General features: G+C 45.1%; 1 protein-coding gene across 18 annotated transcripts; it reads right to left on the bottom strand.

The window, feature by feature from the left end:
• Positions 1 to 1921: 1921 nt before the first annotated feature.
• B3GNT2 (UDP-GlcNAc:betaGal beta-1,3-N-acetylglucosaminyltransferase 2) lies at positions 1922 to 20524 on the bottom strand. 18 transcript variants are annotated; one of them, XM_090134687.1, is made up of 8 exons: positions 19156 to 19444; positions 12986 to 13103; positions 12289 to 12456; positions 11409 to 11801; positions 10442 to 10670; positions 9851 to 9996; positions 4743 to 4837; positions 1922 to 4339 (listed from the first exon to the last, which is right to left on the bottom strand). In XM_090134687.1, exon 8 carries the CDS (start codon positions 4328 to 4330, stop codon positions 3137 to 3139), a length of 1194 nt encoding a protein of 397 aa, XP_089990813.1. In that variant the 5' UTR covers positions 4331 to 4339; positions 4743 to 4837; positions 9851 to 9996; positions 10442 to 10670; positions 11409 to 11801; positions 12289 to 12456; positions 12986 to 13103; positions 19156 to 19444; the 3' UTR covers positions 1922 to 3136. The 18 variants fall into 18 exon arrangements, with proteins under 18 accessions (XP_089990813.1, XP_089990812.1, XP_089990814.1 ...); XM_090134686.1 differs by having other exon boundaries at positions 12664 to 13103; XM_090134688.1 differs by lacking the exon at positions 12986 to 13103.
• Positions 20525 to 20781: the final 257 nt, after the last annotated feature.

The raw sequence follows: 20781 nt of genomic DNA on the forward strand, positions 1-20781 counted from the left end.
AATAAGCCGGAAGGGAAAGGCAACCAGATCTCAGGGAGCTGTCTGAAAGCCACATCAGCACACAGTGAAAGCTGGATTGCTCATTACCACTGCACAACGTCTCAGATGAAGGGTTACCTGCATGAATCCTCGATGAATCCTTACTGAATTGCTGATCTAATGCAAAAGTTTCATTAAATTCTGCGCCTTTTATTCTCCAGCCAAAACTCTTCTCAAGTTTGGCTTGCAGTGCTTTCAACAGTACGCTGAGGAACAGAACGGATTGTCAAGAATGTTCTTATCACCAATCCAGACCAGTGCAACACTTCACTCACACATAAAAATAAATACACCATGGGGATGTGCAGGGAAGGGAGCAGGGTGGAATTCAATCGTAAGGGTATGCATGTCCCAAGTCACAGAAAACTTGTATTTAGAGAAAAAAAAAGACTTTCTCTAGAAGATAAACATTGTGATCTGTGCATTAATTATAGCTCACTTACCTTCCTTATCCCAAGGCTTGTTATTTCCTCCTCCCAGCTGCACTAGGAAGTAAAGGCTTGAGCCTTTATACGAAGGAGCTAATGCATTTTAAAGGCTTAACCTGATGCAATGCCATTTAATCACTGAAGCACTTCATTTTCCCTGCTGGATTCCAGGAAGACTTCACCCTCATTTAAGTCTAAGAGCTGTATTCCTGTCATCACAACCCACTATTCCCGTTACTTTCATTACAATCAAATTTCCTCACATCACCTTAGCAGACTCTTCCCTCTTAAACTAAGTAATCTACTATAACTACTATAAAGCTCTTTCCATTCTCCAAACCATTTCTCACTAAATAATTCCAAACAAGTCATTGCTACATTTGATAACCCATCAGTGAGAATCAATTCTTGCTCAGTTTTCTCAACTCTAAATTTACTTCATAGGAAAAATCAATATATATCCAAAAAGTTACTCACTGCTCATTTTTCTTTTTAAGCAGCCACCAATGCTGCAGCAAAGCAGGAACCTGCCAGCCCCTATACGTATACCCTATATAACATAAAAGATGCAACATCGTAACACTCTGCTTTTTAAAGGCTTGCCATCTTCCATTCCCAACTGTTCCCAAATCCCTACATTCTTGATATGTTCCTCAGCAGACATTCACACTGTACCTTCTTGTTGCAGCCCATTTCCCTATCTTTGTTCTCAACCTGCTCATTACTCCACCAACTCCAGCTGTTTCCAGAACTGTTTCTCCATGAGAGCAGACAGGAGGCTCAACAGCAAAGGACGGTCACTGGCTTCCCCTCACCTGGAGGTAAACAGGAGCAGTCAGTCCAATTCCCCCCCCACTGTTTTTTACCTATTGAGTCAGTGGTGCTACTTACTCAGCTTTCTCCTCTTTCCTCCTTTTCCTTTCTTGCATCACTTTGAAGCTGGGTTGATGCCTTCTCTCAGCACTTCCCCTGCCCAGTATCACTCAGCCTGTTTTTCTTTACTCAGTTGAGTCCTACGCAAGAGGACTTTCTCTCACCTCATGGTCATGGAATGGTGTAATGACTAACACCAGCAACCCACGAATCCCACCCATGTCACTAACTGGTTAGTATCACACATGCACTCCACCCCATCTTACTTCATAACATTTAGTTCTTCCTCTCTTCCCCTGTCCCTCTGTTTATGCAATCCACTCTTTGATCCCTCCTTAGATCTCAGCACCAGATGTATTGCTCACCTGCCTATCCTCAGGATTTCTCTATCACTTGTTGCTCACCTACTGCAGCACCCAACAAATTCAAGGACAACTGCAACAGCATCTTCTTGACAATCTACTACCTAAGTGTCAAAGCTGCTGGATAGACCCTTGTAACTCTTGAAACGTGTTGCTGAACGCTCTACAGTAGAGTGCAATTAAGTCAATACTGCATCTGAGATGAAGCACTGCAAGAAATATTTAAATCACATTTTATTTTTCAAATTCAAAAATAACAATTAGCTTTATTTAACATTACACATCTCACAGGTTTAAAATATCATGCTCTATTTAAATATCTGAGTGACAACACTATACAAATAAAATGTTACACAAAATATATTTAAGAAAATGTTTTGGTCTTCCATCTGAACAATAAATAGACAGGCACTTCTACATATACAAAGGAAGCAATACTACTTAGAATAGCTCTCATAAGCAAGATGTGGAAATACAGAAGAAAATCTGAGATTTGAGAACATGTTTAACTCTACATGAGACATCATGCAACTTCAAATTTTATTTCAAAATTTAAACCTGTTAGGAACTGCACAATCCTACACTTGCTACCGCTTCACAGGAGATCCAAACCATGCTCTTAGAAGCAATGTGCAATTTTGGTTATTGTTAATCAGCTACCTGATCACTTTTAGTGCCAAAGCAGAGAACAAGGATGGACCAGAGTAGCTTTCACAGAGATACCGTGAGTAACAATGTCAGCATTACAGTGTATGTAAGCTCAGGGTGGGCAGCAGCAGAACTGTACCAGCCACAAACAGAACTCGTTCCTCCTTTCCCTTACACATTCAGATCTTTCACGGGGTGTTTGAAACTGTATTATGTTTTTGTTAAAAAAAACAAACACACACATCTAATAAAAGGGTAAATCCTTCAGACATAGGCACACTTCGCACAAAAGACAACATGTAAAGGAGAAAATACTCGTCCAAGGTGCATAAAGACTGGAAACTATAAATTAAAATATATCAATAATTGAAGTTTCATAAAAATGTTTTATAGAGTAAAAGAGCATTCCTCCAATTTGTGAGTTTCAAATTTACAGTGGTTTCCACACACAAACACTACTCAAGGAAAGAGAACGCATTTGCCACCATCAGGATTAATGAAAGATGCTCTGCAGTAGGCATCAATAGCTGACAGCTAGTTACTTCCAGTCCTCTTTAATGTTTAGACTGCTATTGAAACATAATGACCACCAGGACAGTGGAAAAACAGGACCAAGTCTTTGTGCCATCCTCTCAGTATGACTACTGCCACTTTTCAGAAGTACGTGAAGAAAGTTTCTTGAGAAAATTTGAAAAGAACAATTAAACAGAGCTCCAATGGCTCACCAAGGGAGTCAGATTCAAACTTGGAAAGCTATTTGGACATAAAGTATTTACGCACATTGCTCTAGCAATTTAAGTGTGGATCTTGCAAGCTTGTCCAAATCTTAATCATTTCTTGAGGATTTCTACTATGCACTAACATTAAATTTGTGTAGGAACATATGTTATTTCTGTATTTCTCTTCAATATCAAATGTTTTGAAACCTTTGTGTTTTTCCGGAGCAAGCCCAAGTTTCTGAAGGCACATTCCAGTATAAACATCATCAATAGGATACAGGAGTACCTGGTCAGATGCATTATTCAGTCTTAATGCCAGGTCACCAGAGTACAGAAACCCACCACCTCCTGCATACGGAGGATACGAACCTTCATAAACACTTTCTGGGATATAGTACTTCAATTTTTTTTCTCTATGAGGTCCAGCATCTTTGATCACATCACCTACAAATAAGTCTTTGGCTTTGTCCTTTGATAAACTCTTCAAGTAATCCAGGATCTGATGGGTATTCACAAATACATCGTCATCACCCTTAAAAATAAACTGGACGTCCGCACAGCTGCTGCTCACCCACTTCAGAAACAGTACTTCTTTCAGAGTTAAATTGAAGAAAGTATCTCTGTAGTTCCAGAGGAGAATGTCTTTGTGAGTTTCGCTCTCAAATTTTACCATGTCCGTAAGGTTGGGAAAATGATCCTCCGGTGGGGTCTGACCAAGTAAGAAGACTCTTTTGACTGTTACATCTCCCGATTTTATTTCCTTGCCCCAGGATTCCCTAATTGCTTGCCTTCTATCAAAATGTGGTATAAGTGACTTAATAGCCAGCAGCAGAAAAGGTTTATGTTTGCACTTGTTTGGCTGATCCATTATTAATGAGTAATTTCTACACCTCAAATAGAGGAGAAAGTCTTTGAACCTTTCTGGCAAACTTGCAAAGTCGCTGATCTCTGAAGTGACCCACGGGTCGGGGTCGCAGGAATTGAGAACACTTGAGTTCAAAATTAAGTTCTCTTCCACAGTCATATTGGAAAGCAGACTCAGAATTGGGTTGTACAGCAGTTCAAGCTTCTGTTGCTGCCTGTTCCAATAGGCTTTGTGAGGTGTAAATTTTCTCCAGAAATTGTCCTGTGGTATAATAACACGGCCTTCTGCATTCTTCTCTTGGTTGCCACTTTTTGAGACTTCCACAATCACATAGATAAAGAAGTTTACCATCATCAGAATTCCCAGCAGCTTTAATCTTCTGCGTCCAACACTCATTTCTCATATCTGAAAAGGGAAGAAATGACAGATTCTTAGCATTCTTCCTATCAAAATCCTGCTTTCATAAAAATGCAAACTACTTTCAAATTAAGTAGGGGCCCACAAAGATGATTAGGGACCTGAAGCATCTTTATGAGGAAAAGCTGAGAGACCTGGGAATCCCCAGCTTGACAAAGACTGAGAGGGGATCTTACCAATGCTTATAGATACCTAATGGGCGAGAGTCAAACAGGTGGGGCCAGGATCTTTTTGGTGGTGCCCAGAGACAGGACGAGGGGCAGTGGGCACAAACTGGAACACAGGATGTTCCATTACAAACATGAGGAAAAACTTCTTGGCTGTGAGCGGGACACAGCGCTGGGACAGAGAGGCTGTGGAATGTCTCCAGAGGAGCTGACTCAAAACCCACCTAGACACTTCCCAGTGCAATCTACTGTAGAGAGCCTGCTTTAGCAGGGGGTTGGACTTGATGACCCACGAAGTTCCCTTCCGACTGCCATGACTCTGCAAAGAATGTGCAAGATATAACCTAAGGACAAAGTTTACCTACACTCAAAAAAGTAGAGACTTATCTACCTCTAACACAAGCATACCTGCAGCTAGTCACATTTGGGGCTCCATCAGCAAACAAGATGTAAGAACGTAAAATTTCTACTTCCCACTTTAGAATTTTATATAGCATTTTACAGAGTGCCGAGGTTAGCAAGCAAATTAATTCTCATTTAAGTCTCCTTGAAACATCTGACTGTTCAGTAACTAAAGTCATAGAATAGCTTGGGTTGGAGGGGACCCCAAAGATCACCAAGTTCCAACCTCCAGCCACAGGCAGGGTCACCAACCTCCAGAATATGAGCCCTCAGCTTGGCAAAGAGAGGCAGAATATTTTTTTTTTGCTAGCAAGGTGAGCTTTAAAAGTACATAATGAATTGCATATACAATACAGTCAGTTCTTTTTAAATTGAGTTTCAAGCTTTTATACTTCTATTCTTTGACCCTCCAACTACAAAATTAGCAAAGCCGAGTTTTCAAGTATAGTTTGCTTCTACCATTTCACTTGGCTGTTCTATGGGAGAGAGGCTGACAAAACCAACCAGCTGCACTGCTGATCTTCAGAACTCTGCAGACAGAAGATACCACAAGCTTTGACTTTCTTTTTCTCCCAGTACAAAAGAAAGAGAATGGCAGCTGAAAGCCAAGTGTAATTACTGCTACTGAAAATGCAACTGAAGAGACTTAAATTAAAAGGAGAGGTTCCCAACATTTCTAAGACCAGGAGTAGTGAGGGTATGTGTATTTGTTGTAGCACAAGCTATTCTGACCCACGTGCAGTTCTTACAGAGAAGAGAAATGCATCAATGCCTCTCTCCTTCAAAGCTGTCAGAATGAAAGACATAGAAAAAGTGCATGAAGCAACCCGAAACAGTGTTCCTCTAAAATAATACTAAAACTGTTTACCAGCCCAGAGGGTAGAGAACAGTATAAAAACAACAAAAAAAACTTAACAACTCAATCTAAATTCAGAAGCCAGACTAGAAAATTCAAGATGAACAGAGTTACATTAAGGCTCCATTTAAGATATACATAGAACTCTGCAAAGAAGCTTTCACTCACCAGAAGTGTGATTAAATAAGATCAGAAAAAAACAAGTGAAGTAACACAAAAGCCCAGCTGTAAATGTTAGAAGTCAGAGAGCAACAGCAGTCAGGAAGGCGCACTTGAGAAGTACACCATGTACTTACTCTTCTCTTCATACAGCAGATAAATCAGCAATTAAAAAAAAGTAACACCTCCCAGAAACCAGAGAGAAATGCCTGTTCTTCCTTCATTTTACTTCAAGTTGCATCTGTTTATGTATCTGTGCTCAAGCCAGATTTACTTCATGTCCTGCTCACAGCCAACCCTGAAGCCTGCTGTCCTAAGTTCCACACCTCAAAGACAAAAACGTATCTGTGGCCAGTGTCACCATTTACTCGAAATACCTGAACTGTGAAAAGCACTGGCAGCTTCAGCTACAACCAGACAATCAGGTAACAGTTTTCCCCACTCTGTCTCTAAGCACACACGCTGAATGGAAAGCAGCAGTCCCACATCTCACACCACTCCCCGCAGCTCAGCGTGTATCAGTGCTCACACACCTCGTCCTCAAGTGGTTTTATAGCAATCTGCAGTGGAACAACAAATGACGTGGTACTTTACCTATGATCTCTATACTCCTGAGACAGCAGGGTGAGAGGCTCACCCAGTGATTGCAAATGCAGGACTGCCAAGAGCTCAGTCACAGCCTGATTTTCCAGAATATGTAGCACTAAGCAGCTGATCTGTTCACTGCCCCCAGCTACTAAACCACGAGCATTCAACACTTTTGCAATTCATCTTCTAGATGCTAAGATCATTTCCAATACAATGACACACCACTGCTACAGCCTATTTCAATGACAAAACAAAATCTTTCCAATCTCTAAGTCTTTGGGGTAAGCATTCAAATTCAGTACCTACAAGATCTTCCTCAATCTGTTTTATTCCCACACCTGTAGCAATTCCCTGCTGCAAAGGGGACAGCAAAACCTTCATTAGTTAAGACTTGGTACAATGTTTCGTGACAAAAATACCAGTAGGAAAAAAAAAATCACAGCTGTTCTGTCTAATAATGCATGGTACAAATTACCAGTCCTACATACAAGCACTTCTGGCATCATTTTCAGCCTTGCTTTCTAAGAAGGTATAGAACATTACTGATAAAATTTCTGAGCAAAGGCAGGTAACATAACATTAAGTATCATACAAGGAAAAGGAATAAAATCAGCTGTGTTGAAAAGGCAACCTTTATCTAAATAAAACAGAGGGATTGCGTTAAGCACTTGGAACACGAGATTGAGCTCTTGAACTAAAAACAAGTCAAAGACAATCAACAGACATCCAAAAGGCTATTTCCAGCAAACACGTAAGCCTGCAGTTTAATATTAACTTTAATCATGTCACCTGAAGACAGAAGCAATAAGATGATGTCAGCTGGGCCATTTCACATTGAGGGAACAGGATTTTATCATGAAGCACACAATTACAATCCTCATAAAACCAGGGGAAGAGGAAGTGGCATTTTTAACACTGTTCTCTGTTCCTCATCTGCTTTGCTGACACAGCAATGATTGACTGAAGCACGATGGCAATGCACATCGTGTGCTCTAAGCAGCTTGCTATGGAACAGCACCACAGGATACATGAGGGCACCCATTTCCCACTCACAGCTTACTGGCAGCAATCTGGGCAGATCACAAGCACTTTTCTTATTCCAGTAATAGCTTCTTCCATCACCACTTGTATTATAAAGCTTCCAGCTGCCCTGCCTTTGACTGATGAGAATGGAAGATCTGCTAGGGAAGCCAAAAATAAACTAAAAGCGATTTGGTTCACAGAATCATAGCACGGCCTGGATTGAAAAGGACCACGATGATCATCTCATTTCAACCCCCTGCTATGTGCAGGGTTGCCAACCACCAGACCAGGCTGCCCAGAGCCACATCCAGCCTGGCCTTGAATGCCTCCACGGATGGGGGATCCACAACCTCCTTAGGCAGCCTGTTCCAGTGTGTCACCAATATCTCTCCAAAGAAACCAGTATAAAAACCTCATTGAAGAACTAAAAAGTGCAGTACAAAGCAATACTTTACTCGGGGAAAAATCCTGCTGTTTTTGCTTTCAAAAATAGAAAAAGTGAGCACATGTAGCTAGTCTGCACAAAGAGTAAAATACAAGCACACAGTAGATACTGGTAAAGCAAAACATGGGAACAAAGATATCCTACAAAACCTTGTTCCAGTTGGGTTGTGATACCTACATTCAAAGGTGATCTGATACACAGGTTTTCAATGTTTGCTTTCAGCTTCTCAGCTACCCTGATCTGAAGACAATTCTAGCAATCATTTATGGCTTGCATAACTCCTCACATTTCTGCTTTTGCAACTTCCAGCAGTGCAGTGGTACTGACACAACTGCACACATTTGTTCAAAGCCTTTAGAAACATTCATGTGACAAGAAAGGGGTTAATATTAACCATACTCTAGGTAAACCAAGACCTGCTGCAAAAACAGTACTTGAACAGATTTATTCTGCATAAGTTGGGGAGAGGGCAATGGGACATTTGCCTCCTTCAGCTCTATTCCACTTCAGTCTAACTTGGACAGAAGGAAATACATTTGTGCAACCATGGAAGGAGCACTGGGATCAAGAGATGGATAGGAAAGTGGAACCTGGGCAGACAAGCAGCATCACTGTGGGACCAGGCAGTGAGCCACCACACAAGTGGGACTACAACAGAAAAAGAAAACAGGTATTACAGAGAAGTCATCAGCTACAAGAAAAGACTCCAAGCATCCACAAAAATTAAGCCCACATAACCTTAATGCAAAGTGGTGCGAAAAAATGCTCACTGATTGCTTTAAAACACCATTATTTTATGCTTTATCTCAAGAGTGAACATGTTCCAGGAGCTTGTAAGGAAGGGATTTAGAAGAGTTGGTATAAAATGAGCGTGTGCACTCCATGCATTTCCATGAATCACGCAAGCCGCTCTTTTATGGATGCAAGAACTCAAACAGGAGGTCATGCACCCCCAACAGAAGGGCCAAGTTCAAGGTCAAAACCAACAAGAACCTCTAAGCATATGCAAAGGCCGTATGTGATTCCTTCCGTGTAGTTTGGATACTGCAGATGAATTCTGATTAGCTCTGTTACAGCATTCTATTTACTGTAAGCACTTCATAAAGTTGGTACACAGAACACATAACAATCTGCAGCATTATTTATTACCTGAGTGCTATTAAAACATTGCAATGCAAACTCCCTGAGGTTTAGCTGTAGAACAAGAGGCAGATGTTGCAAGGGAGCAGCTACAATAAAGGTTTAAAAGGCAATCCTGTCAGATAAAGGTGAGGAAGCACAATGGATTTGGAGGGGGTGCGAATCTGCTTCTGAAGCAAGGCACAAAAACACACACCTGTATCTAAAGACACTGAATGAAGCACCATACAATCAATCCACTAAGAAATTTTCAAGACTTGGAACTTGCTTCAACACTGAGATTTTGGCAGGCTTTGCTCTACCTCAAGGTGGGACAGAAAAAACTCTTTCAGAATGCCCTCATAACAAAGGCCACAGATGAACATAGAAACAATGGTCAAATGGACAGAGTCTGACAGGCAACCTTACCAACCTTACTAATGAAGCAAGAAACTTAAAAAAACTCCCTTGTGAATCAGACCAAGTTTGTATAACTCATTCTGCAATATATTCAGCCAAACACCTACTGACTGTTAGCAATACCAGAGCATTCACTACCTGCACGGTAGCTGAGATATTACATCACCTCAAGGATGATAACTTTCAGAATGAGTAGAACTAGCTTTATTTTACTACAAATTCCTCATTAGCAACTCTTGTCTCAGAGTCTCATATTCACACACCAAGCAGTGACCACATTTGTTGATTACTCCTGATGTTTATGCAGCAGAGTCTCTTACTGTGACACCCAGTTGTGATGCTCAAGTTTCTCCTGCAGCTCTCTGCAACTGCACCAGTCTCTGCACACAGACGAGCTCCCATCCCAAGCTCCACCCTTGCAATGGAGTTCACAATATTCTTCTAACAGGAAATTGAAGGACGGGCACTACAGAAGTGAAAGAAATCATTATCTCATGTATCTTCATACTGACAGAAAAACACAAGTCCTCTTCCTTGCTCTTATGTACCTCAGCCCATACGTAAGGCCAAGATAAATTACACACTGGACAGGCTGTTGGCAACCTTTTAACACCTAAAATATGAATTATTACAGCAAACAGGCTCCATCATCTCCTTTTCAAATAAAGAGCTAACCTGTATGAAAATCACCACTGGGCACAATGCAAGGTAGCACCACATTGGAAGCAGCTCCCAACCAGCAGGTAGGTCCACAGCACAACCCTGACCTGGGCAAGGGCATTCACTTGTGTTCAAGATCACAGCTGTACTAAAGAAAGCAGTACTCTTGCTAGACATACTGAACATTGATTTCTTGACTTTAAGACCAGACACTTGCTATTAAAACATTCCTCCTTTATGCTTTTACTTACAAATGATATCCTCTGATCTCAAGTTTCAACATGTAAGCTCAAAAGGTGCAGTCAAAACAAAGCTGTAATTCAGTTTTCTAAAAGCCTTCCATGTTTTTGCAAGCCCTTTGTAGAGAAGAGCTGCAGCAGGGCTACAGCAGGCTGATCTCAATACGTAACTTCATTTTGTAGCCTGGTATTCCTTATAGCAGTTATACACACGGCTTCTGGTTCTGTTTGTAACAGCAGCCTACAAGAAGATAAGAATAAAAAATGCATTAAACGCATCCTAAGTTACACATAGTCCCTCTACCCTCTTGTGAGACGCATCTTTTATACCTCACTTCTGTTCATGGTGTGAACAGCAACAGCTTTGGAACATGAAGAAAAGCTTAAGATCCCTGACCTGTTATTAAAAAAGTCTGAATTGTTTCCAACTTTAAAGGACTATTTTTTTATTTTTTATTTTTTTAACTACACACAATTGTATCTCAGAACTTCACACAAGTCCACTATGACACAATGAAAACAAAGAACATCTGAAGAACTGGCATGCAGTCAGCACATACCAGCATTCTGCTTCTGCAGAAAACTATTTAATTCTGGGAGAAATTCATAGATACTTTAATACCAGAAGTCACCAGCACAATTTAGTAGCTTGTGGTAGCAATGGTAATGAGAGGATGGTTGGACTAGATAATCTTATAAGTCCCTTCCAACCTCGTGATTCTATGATTCTGTGAACCTGGGTGTGGTGTTTGGCAATCCAAAAAACAGAGCAGACAGGAAGATGTTGCTGGCGTTTGCTCAGAACAGCTCAAGGCAGAAGGAACTGCAAAAAGCCTCAACTGCCGCCAGTCTAGCTTTACATTCTGTTTCCTACTGGTTATCTTCAGCGCAGTCTCAACGTTTCCCTCTCAAAAAAAACCCCAACAGCAAAGAAAACCCCAATGCTAGTACAGTGAGGCATTTCTTTAGTAATGCTCACCTGGTTTGCTGCAGTAAGGTACGTGAGTGCTTTTGGGGCCAGAACTACCTCGGAACCGTATTTAATTACTGTACCTGAAGCTCACTTCGCTTTGTCTGCTTCCTCTTTGAACCCATTTACATTTTCAACTGTATGAACTTCACAAGCAATGTGTTTCTCAATTCTTCTTACAGAAAGCACTCCAGATGACTTGCTTTCCTATTATCAGGCAGAAGGGAAGCTCTTTGAAAGCACAATAAACAGAAAGTTTTCCCTGTGTTTGCCATACTACCTAATACAGCAAACCTTTACACGGCCTCTCTCCCTTCTTTGCGAGGTGAATAGTTGCAGCCTTGTTATTTCTGGAAGCCTTTTGCATCTCCAAATGTCTCTGTCATTCCTCTTCAGCCATTTCTATTAAATCATTTTTGATATGACAACCACGAAAGCATTTATTACTTTAAGCTCATAGGAGTTTATGAAGACTCTTGTTAAAGCCATAAATCAACAGTACTCAGTATAAGAGATAACACAGTCAGCCTTGCTAAACATAATAACAGAAGAGAATTAATTCAAAAATAAGCAGAATTTGAGAAATAACAACTCCCCACAGACATCTCTGTATACTTCCATCAGCTTAAGAAGCTTTCTCATTTATGGCAGGTAGGCCAATGCTGAGCAGACTAAAGTCTTCAGTTTCCGTCATTAATGATTTCATGGAAGGCCACTGCTGTCTTGTGACCCACAGAACATTACATCACCTCAATTCAGTTTCTAGCATCCACAGGTTATCACTAATTAGTGCTCATTTGGGCTGATTAAGAGGACCCGAAGCCCAGTATTACTCACTAAACCAGTTACTCCCAGACCATGCCCTATGACTTAAGGAAGTAGAACATACCATGCACAGCATCACAGATGGTTCATCAGCTTTGTACTACATTTAATATGTTATGGCATGGGTAAAGGCAGTAAAGCAACTCCTCTTCCAAACCAGCTCTCCCTCTCTCTCTTCTGGGGCAGTACTGAAAACAGGAAAGTCTTCCTGAACATGAAAATTCACCTGAAACTGACAGCATTAGAGTAGGATTGTTAGGTGGCTGCCTGTCTTCTAATGAAGCAAGCATTTCTGTGCCACAGCTGTGCTGCCTCCTGGCCAATTACTATTTGCTACTCCCTCCAACCCTGACCCACGCACTCAGCCAGCTCACAAACATAACTTCACAGTAGCTACAGCAATAAACTTGGGCAGTCTCCAACTCCACAACAGGCTTACCTTACAGGTGGCATGCTAGTTTTTCAAGTCTGAAACTAGGACAAAAGAATTGAAGCTTTTAGTTCCTTCCTCTTACATAACAGAAAACACCTCCACCCACAAACCTCAAGTTTTGGAGCTACCCCAAGTGACAAAGCTCTTCACCGCCCCTCCTTTCCCAATAGCCCACCCAAAGCCTTCTTTCTACAGAAGAGCTTTCATACAGGCTCTTGTGTTCTTGCTTCAAAAGTAAAGCCTCTTGGCATCAAGCAGCTCTAAAACACCCCCCCTCCCAAACTGCAACAAAGCCTTCTCCTGCAGCAGCAACACTGGAGCTACTTACAGACTTCAGGAAATAACCGCTCCATTCATTCTCCATTCATTCAGCAGCTTACATTTGCAACCACAGGGATAAAAAGCTTCGAACCCATCTTCTAAAAATAAGGTGAACAAACGTATGCCTGCAAACAGATGGGTGAAAATCCCTTGTTTCCAACTGAAGTGTTAAAAAAAAAAAAAAACAGGAAGGAAAGATAAACTGTCACAACTTCCCCACACAAAGATCTCACTCCATGTGGCAACTACCCCAGTATGTCACAGGAACTCTTCCCTCCCACCTCTTGTAGTTCATACACTCCAGACAAGCTAATCTAATGCTCACGTACCATGCAGTCCAATGGTAATTTAACAAACTCAGAAAAAAACCTTTAAGGATCTGTACTGTGGTACATACAAGGCCTGTTCTTTCAGTTACCCAACCCAAGCCTGCAAACTTTCTGCAACAATCCAAGCCTTTGCTATCATCCAAGGATGAACCACCACAGAAATGAAGGAATATCTTTCTAACCCCTGGTTGACTTTATCAGGCACTAAAGCAATTGTCTGCGCTTGCACACACCTCCTCATCTGCTCTTACAGCTCCTGCTTTATGAAGGTGACATTCTTAGAAGTCTGTTTCGTATTATGTTTCCCGTAGTAGATGAAATGCAGCAATAAAGGAACAGCCCAAAACAACATGCAAGTTGGAAATTAATATTGCTGTTGTATTTCTACTCCATAAATAACTTTATGACAAGCATATAAAGGTCATTACACAACCTACAAATCTGAAATATATGAGAGAATGCACCTTAAAAGTATATTTAGAGAATATTAAATGCAGCATTTTCTCTAAATAAAATCTCATATCACATCTCCCATCACAGCTGGCTTTGTGAACCTCAGCTGGCTTACAGAATAAGCCTTACAATTCTCTCTACAGAACGAGTGAAAGATCTTCTCCACACATGCTGACAGTGACCACGAAGCAGCCTTAACTTGCTATAAAAACACCCAAGTTGAATCCCTCAGTGTTTGAGGGCTTACAGCAGGGAGAGCGATGTGTTTTTCCCAGCCCAGTACACAAAGGCCACGTGTTGTTCAGGCTTTAGAGTTATGAATTGTGACGTTTGTCAGGAATAACCCAGAGCTGGCAGCTCCTGATTCACCACCTTTAAAATGCTTCTGAGAAGGCTCCATCTTGGATGAGCGGTAAATCATAAAGAATTCAGAGAGGAGGTTTAACCAGACGGAAAAAAGAGAAGTAATTCTTCAAAGAAAACTGCCATTCATCACTTCAGCTCCATGGGGTACAGTTCCATAGCAGTTTAAAGCAGTGTCAGTCACAGCTGACGTACTCCTGTTATTTATTTCTTCCCATACAGACTGCACAGTCCCTTCTCACCCTTCACCCAAGCAACTGGGCTGCGTCAGTTCAGGGAACTGAAGAGGCTGAATAAAGAACCTAACAATAACAGGGCAATTAGCTCCCAGCTGGCTCCATCAGCAGGTTCACTCACCGCTGTGCCGCACCAGCACAGAAGAGGCAAGCTGAGACCAGAGCAGATCCTGTTTCTGCTTCCACGTATCAGCACTCCGCTGCTCCTGCTCGTTGCCCTACAGGCAGCACGAGGCCACCAGAAGCTGTTTGCCTTTGGGTTCCAACCTCTGATACTTCCCTGCTGCAGTCGGTGAGTTCTGCCCCTTCCCTCTACTTGTGCCAATGGGCTGCAAGAGGTAAGCTCAGCTGGAGCACTGCCTTCCCATAGGCGCTGGAAGGCAAAGGAAGCAGATAAGCACCCAGCACTTGCCTCCCCAACACCGAGCACGTGGGTCAGTGCTAGCTGTCACGGCAAAGGGGAAGCACTGCAAGCCTGCCTGCTGCATTCAGTGGTACTTACAGTCTGTCGGACAGGCACGGTCCTGCTTCATACGTTTATGCTGGATCAGTAAAAATTAAAGAGATGCAGCCTATCTAGTGAATATGCAAATAACTGTAGAATCCAGAAACAAGCCAGATCATCTCCTTAGCATCTCAGCCAGCATTATCTTAAAACCAGTAGCTATTGCTGCCATAGCCACATTCCAGTGACGTACTCCTGTTATTTCCTTTATATCTGCACACACAATGCTGATCATTCAGTCAACTAACAAAACCATTAAGCACTATGCTAAAACATTACTCTCACTGTATCTCCTTGCCTGACACACGTAAGCCACGCTACAAAGAACCACATTTTAAAAGCAAGGTGCTGTAAGTTGGTATGCCTGACCAGGTAATTACCTCCAGACCATCCCACAGCAGGGTTAAAAGAGACACCCATTTCAATTCAGCTTCCAGGATTTGTTGTCTCTGCAGCCAGAAGCCAGCTGATGGGACACTGTGCTGCTGACAACATTCCCAACCATCTCAGGCCATCTCTCCCAGCCCACATAAGTGCTACACAGTAACTCAACCACATGCCAAATCGAACCAGATTAACGATGTGAGTATACTGGCCCAAATTTCTGGATTTGCCTCTATTTGCAGTACTAAATTAAATAAGTGTTTAAGAACACAAACATGTGAAAAGCTTTTTGCCCTTAATTGGTTTGAGTTTCAAGTGTAGTTAACTAACACATAGAAGACTGTTTTCTGCACGATTCATTTATGGTTGAGAAAACGAGCAGAGCTCTGAAATGCAGAAGTTCATTTTCCTCCTTCAAACTTGCAAAACACAAAACAGATCTCATTCCAACCTATCACGTTCAAGGAAGAGGGAGCAATTTCTCCCCCAGCTGTAAGCAGCTAAAGACACATATAATACCTCAAGGATTTTGCAAAAGGTCTTTAAGCAGGTTAAGCAATTAACTCCCATTTGCTTCATTCCCACTGATGTTAAGAGCAGACAAGCATATAACCTTTTAAATCCAACCAGAAATTTCTGCACCTGATACCTGCACAGTAATATCAAGTATTCACTATAACTGACAGTGGTTTAAGTCACCAATTTCCAGCCATTTTGCACCTCTTTCACTTCTTATTTTTATTCAAAAGCAAATCAACAGGTTGCAGTAACATCGTTCAACTTAGAGACCACCTTCCACTACCACGGACTTTATCTGATTTTTAAAAAACCACTACCCAAGGTAGAACAGCACAACTGGTCTGACACCTAGCAGCTCCTTGCACTGAACAGCCTTTCCCACATTTGCATAGCTAGCTGCATTACATCACACAACACTGAAGCAAGTGGGAGGGTTATTTCCCAACCTTATCAGTTCCTCACTACGGCCCACAGCACAGCTGCAGACAGCTACCCCAGCACTACAGGAGCACTACTGCTGCACCTCTGGAAAAGCACCTCTGTGCACAGCTGGAGGGTCTCACAGCTCTCCTCTGTCAGGAGGAACGTTTCCAACACAGGCCTGTGCATGAGGAGCAGCCGCAGGAGGATGAGCAGAGCAGCAGGCAGGTGTTGGCCACAGGAAGCAGCACCGCAACACTCGGGCTGTTCTCACAGAATGGCCAAGGTTGGAAGGGACCTCAAAGATCATGAATCTCCAAGCCCCCTGCCACAGGCAGGGCCACCAACCTCCCCATTTCATACTAGAGCAGGCTGCCCAGGGCCCCATCCAATCTGGCCTTGAACACCTCCAGGGATGGGGCATCCAAGCCTGTCATCGTATCCTCTGGTCTCATCACTAATGAGAATTCACCTCTTACAGAAAGAGAAGAACGTCAGTCATTCACTCAGAAATCAAGATGACCGCTGATTCCGTTTATCTGGCTGGCTTACGATTGAAGCCATTTCATCAACTGTCAAATTTCAGAATTCATTTGCAGAGGCGAGCATAACGAGTTGGAAGTTGGATGTTTTTCATCCCTTGCTATTGTATGCCCCTCAAACAACAAAGCTTTCTTAACCACGAAGAAACTGCTTCATCAAGTCTCCCTTTAAAAGTCTCAGCACCACACCCATCGCACCCGGGGATTCCTTTCCTTATTTAAATGCTAATTGCTCCTCATGAGACTTCAGCACAGCTCACCCAGGACAGTTAACGAGGCCGGCTTTTCACTGTGTTCCACATCATCCGGAGACCTGGGGGGGGGGGGGGGTTTGCATATCCATATTTTAAACCTGAGAAGGCCCAAGGAAATCAGTAAAAAAGAGAAGTGAAGGACCAAGCTCAATAAACCCACAACACATCATCTTCACTCGGTTATTTTTGCTGCGTTTTAAGCACCTAAGTATGGCAGATTTCACCTTCTCTCTCCCAAGTGCTTCTCTGAATGCAGCCTACCAGGGTAGAAACATCAAACACTCATCCTGTGACTCCTCGTGCTCAAAAACATCACGACCACACCTCCTTCCTCCATACCTGTTACTTTTTTGGTTCAAGAGGCTCTTTTGCAAACAACCACTGGGGATTAAATGTGGGCGTATCTGAAAAAAAATTCTAAAAGTTTAAATTAGAAAAGTAAATGGATGCCCACCCACTTGCTTCAAAACTAGTTACATACTTCCACCACACAGCAATAGGAAAACAGACAAATAAATATACATACTAGGAAAAAAAAAAAACCTCAGTGAGGCAAATGAAGAGGCCTGTTCCAAGCTTTTGGAAACTGATCAATTCCAGCAGCCTTCCAGAAACAGCAACATGAAAAACAGACACGTTAAGAACATCGATATTTTAAGGAAATTCTTTTCTTTTCCCCTTCCGTACTTTGTGCTTACTACAAAGATACAAACTAGAGGAAACAAGCCGCGAAACCTTTGCTGAAGCAACGAGGATTCTTTCGACAACAGCTTTTTTGGCTTTGGCTTGACTTTTTGGCCTATTCTTGACGAGTTTTAGAAGGATACATTTCAAGAAGCTTTGTAACAAGCCTGCCAGGCCCTAATATTTAGCACAAAAAACGCTCCGTCTTAAAAACACGAAAAGAAGCAGGATTTTTACGGCAGGAGCAGTACAGCACAGACCTGGCACAGCATCCCTCGATGCAGAGGGATGACAGAGCTGCTCCTAAGTTCCCTTTCCATCCCAAGGCAGAGGCAGCACAGCCAGCCCCGCTATGAGAGCTGCTGCACCAGGTGGCAGCACAACGACGATCACCGAGGCTCCGGGCACGTCCTCGCAGCTCTGCTCCTGAAAGCCTCCCTTCTCCAAGGCAAGCAGATGAACGCTTCCCTCCCTCCCCACGTACAGCACAACTTACTCACACAGATAACGACACCTGTTTGACAGCACGGAACGTGAAAGCATTATATCCTCTTCCCGTTCTTCAAAGCCTGAGGAAGCACTACTTTGACGCCGATTTCCTCAGCGGCATCTTCGCTACCCAGAAGCGCTGGGTAATGAAGAAAGGAACTGAGGAGGAGCTCGCGGGCAGCAGCAACCAACGGAGCGACCACCGGTGATGTTCTACCGCCAGCAGCGACCCGCAGAGCCTGCCTCACACAGGGCACCGGCAGCCACCGAACGCGTGACCTTCACAACAAGTTCCTGCAGCAGCACCTCATTTTCCTCTTCTATTTATAGCACGTGGGGACAGGAAACAGAAAAGCGCAAGCCAAATACGAGCCTGCAGACAAAACCACTCAAAGCGAGTTCTGACCGATCGCTGACCGCTCCAGCAGCGGGCCGGGGCCGCCTCTAATCTAAGGGGCCGCCTCTAATCCGAGGGCCACACCTCGCGTTTCCCGCACGGTGGGCGCCCGCTCACACGCTCGCAGTGCCATCGCAGCGCGCATCTTTCCGCACCTACGTAAAACTCTCAGCGTCAAAAAAAAAAAATAAACGAGGGAAAAGCCAACAGCTGAACCCTCCTCCTCCTCCCGTTCGGTTTAATGATCAACCCCGGGAGGTCACAGCCTGAAGGGCCGCTCCGCTCACCGCGGCTTTTTGCAGGCTGACGAATGAATCGCGAGCCGCACTTTAGCCGCGGTCGCAGCCGCTAAGCCCACGTCCCCTCCCGGCGGGGCACGGCGCGCCTCGGAACCCGTCGAGCGGCTCCGGGCCGGACCCGCGGGGACCGCAGCGGCGCCGGCACTGCGGTAGCGCAGCGCCCCGGGTTTGGCTCGCGGCGCCGCGCCGGAACCGCGCGGAGGGGCGAAGCGGCCGCGCGCCGGGGAGAGGCCTCAGCCCGCCCGCCCTCCCCGCCGGAGGATAACCGCCCCCCGGCCCCGCTGCGCGGCCCCCCGCCCGCACCTCGCCACGCCGCCGCGGGGCTCCGCCGGGGATCGCGCCGCCGCCTCCTCCACCATGCTTCAGCCCGGCCGCCCGCGGGTGGGGGCCCTCCGCCCCGCTCGGCCCCGCCGGGGGGCTCCGCACCTGAGGACGCCGCCGCTTCCCCCGCTCCCTCCTGGAGAAATCACGGCCGCGACGCGCAGCGAAAGGCCGAGCGCGGCCGGTTGGAGGAGCGCGGGGGAGGCGCCTCACTTGTTGCCGCCCGCCTCCGCCGAGCCGACCGCGCGACCCCCCGCGGCCCGCGCACCACGGGCGGCGCCGCCCGCCGCAGCCCCGCCTCCGCGCCGTGAAGCCGGGTGGGGCGCGCGGGGCGGGGTTGGTGGCGGGGGGGGGAGGGGGTCCCCGCGCCCCTTCCCGCCCTACCCGTCGTCTCTGCGGTTGTCGGATCGCTGCGGCGCCCTGGAGGCGGGCGGGCGGGCGGAGAGAGCGCGGCGCCGCCTCGCTGCCCCCCTTCCGAGCTGGGCGCAGCCTCCGCGCCGCGTCCCTCCCTCCGCCCCGCCGGTCCCGCACCTCGTCGCGCCACCGCGGTGCCTGCCCGCCTGCCGCGATCCCCTCCCCCGACGCCATGCTGCCTTTCGACACCTCACACCTTTTCTTTAGTAAGAAACAGGAGCCCTCAGAACGGGAGCTCGGTGCCCGCAGACCGCCGGTACCACAGACCCCGCACCTCGGGCTGCCGCCCGCCTCGGGCATCGTGTTGTGGGGGGCAGGAGTGAACGCGCTTTGTTCGCCCACTTTGTTCACACGAGGAGGTGAGATTTCACCTCCTTCGCGCAGCAACAAAAAGGGGATGCACCTCCTAGGAACGGCTTTCCGCAATGGCAGCCTCTGTGGGTGCGGGCTGCTGACCAGGGCGGCAAAAGCTCCCCGTGACAACGTGTATTCCTTCACTCTTCTTTCTGTGCAGCGCTGAGCGAAAGCCCCAGGCCGTGCTGCAAAGTGCTGTCACGCAGCACGTTGTTCAACAGGTTTCTCCTTTCTAAACAAAAAGGTGTTGCGTTCGGTTTAGCAGATGGCCCGCAAAACTTTTGCCAGATGTTGGTGGGAAGCAGAAAAAGCAGGGTTAGGTCAGCAGTGCTTCCCTCAGAAAGGGAGCTCCTCAGAGCTCCGCGTTCTGGAAGTCTGCCCTCCGGAGTTGCTCTGAACCATGCATGACTCACTCGTTTGTAACCCTCTTTTTTTTTTCCTTTTTGCTTGCTTACCTATTTGCCAAGTCGATGAGACTACAGATCCAGGCTGAGCGGTCTTCTTAAGTGGAGAAATCTCCGAGTCCCTGGATGTTTACTGCAACAAAACACAGAGATGTGAGCTGTGACGGCACGGAGCGCAGCCCTCGATCCTGTCACAGCAGACCGACAGCCCCCAGCAGACGGTTACGACTCCTAGGGACTCAGAGCCCCACATCTTTTTGTCCTGTACTGAAAGAAAATGAACACGTGCCGTTTGCTTCTATTTTAAGCACCTGCCTTCTCAATCCACTCTATGAAGAGGCCCAACCAAAGCAATTATCTCAGTGTCACCTGGCACAGCCACATAAACACAGCCTGCGCTGCAAAGCAGGAGTCTGCTCAAAAAGACACAGTTTAT

The sequence above is a fragment of the Phasianus colchicus genome, chromosome 2 (assembly GCF_987193195.1).
Source record: "Phasianus colchicus chromosome 2, bPhaCol1.hap1.1, whole genome shotgun sequence".
Lineage (NCBI taxonomy): Eukaryota > Metazoa > Chordata > Aves > Galliformes > Phasianidae > Phasianus > Phasianus colchicus.

Coding starts and splice junctions, on each gene's coding strand:
- B3GNT2 (XM_090134697.1), bottom strand. CDS start 4,330: ATGAGTGTTGGACGCAGAAGATTAAAGCTGCTGGGAATTCTGATGATG.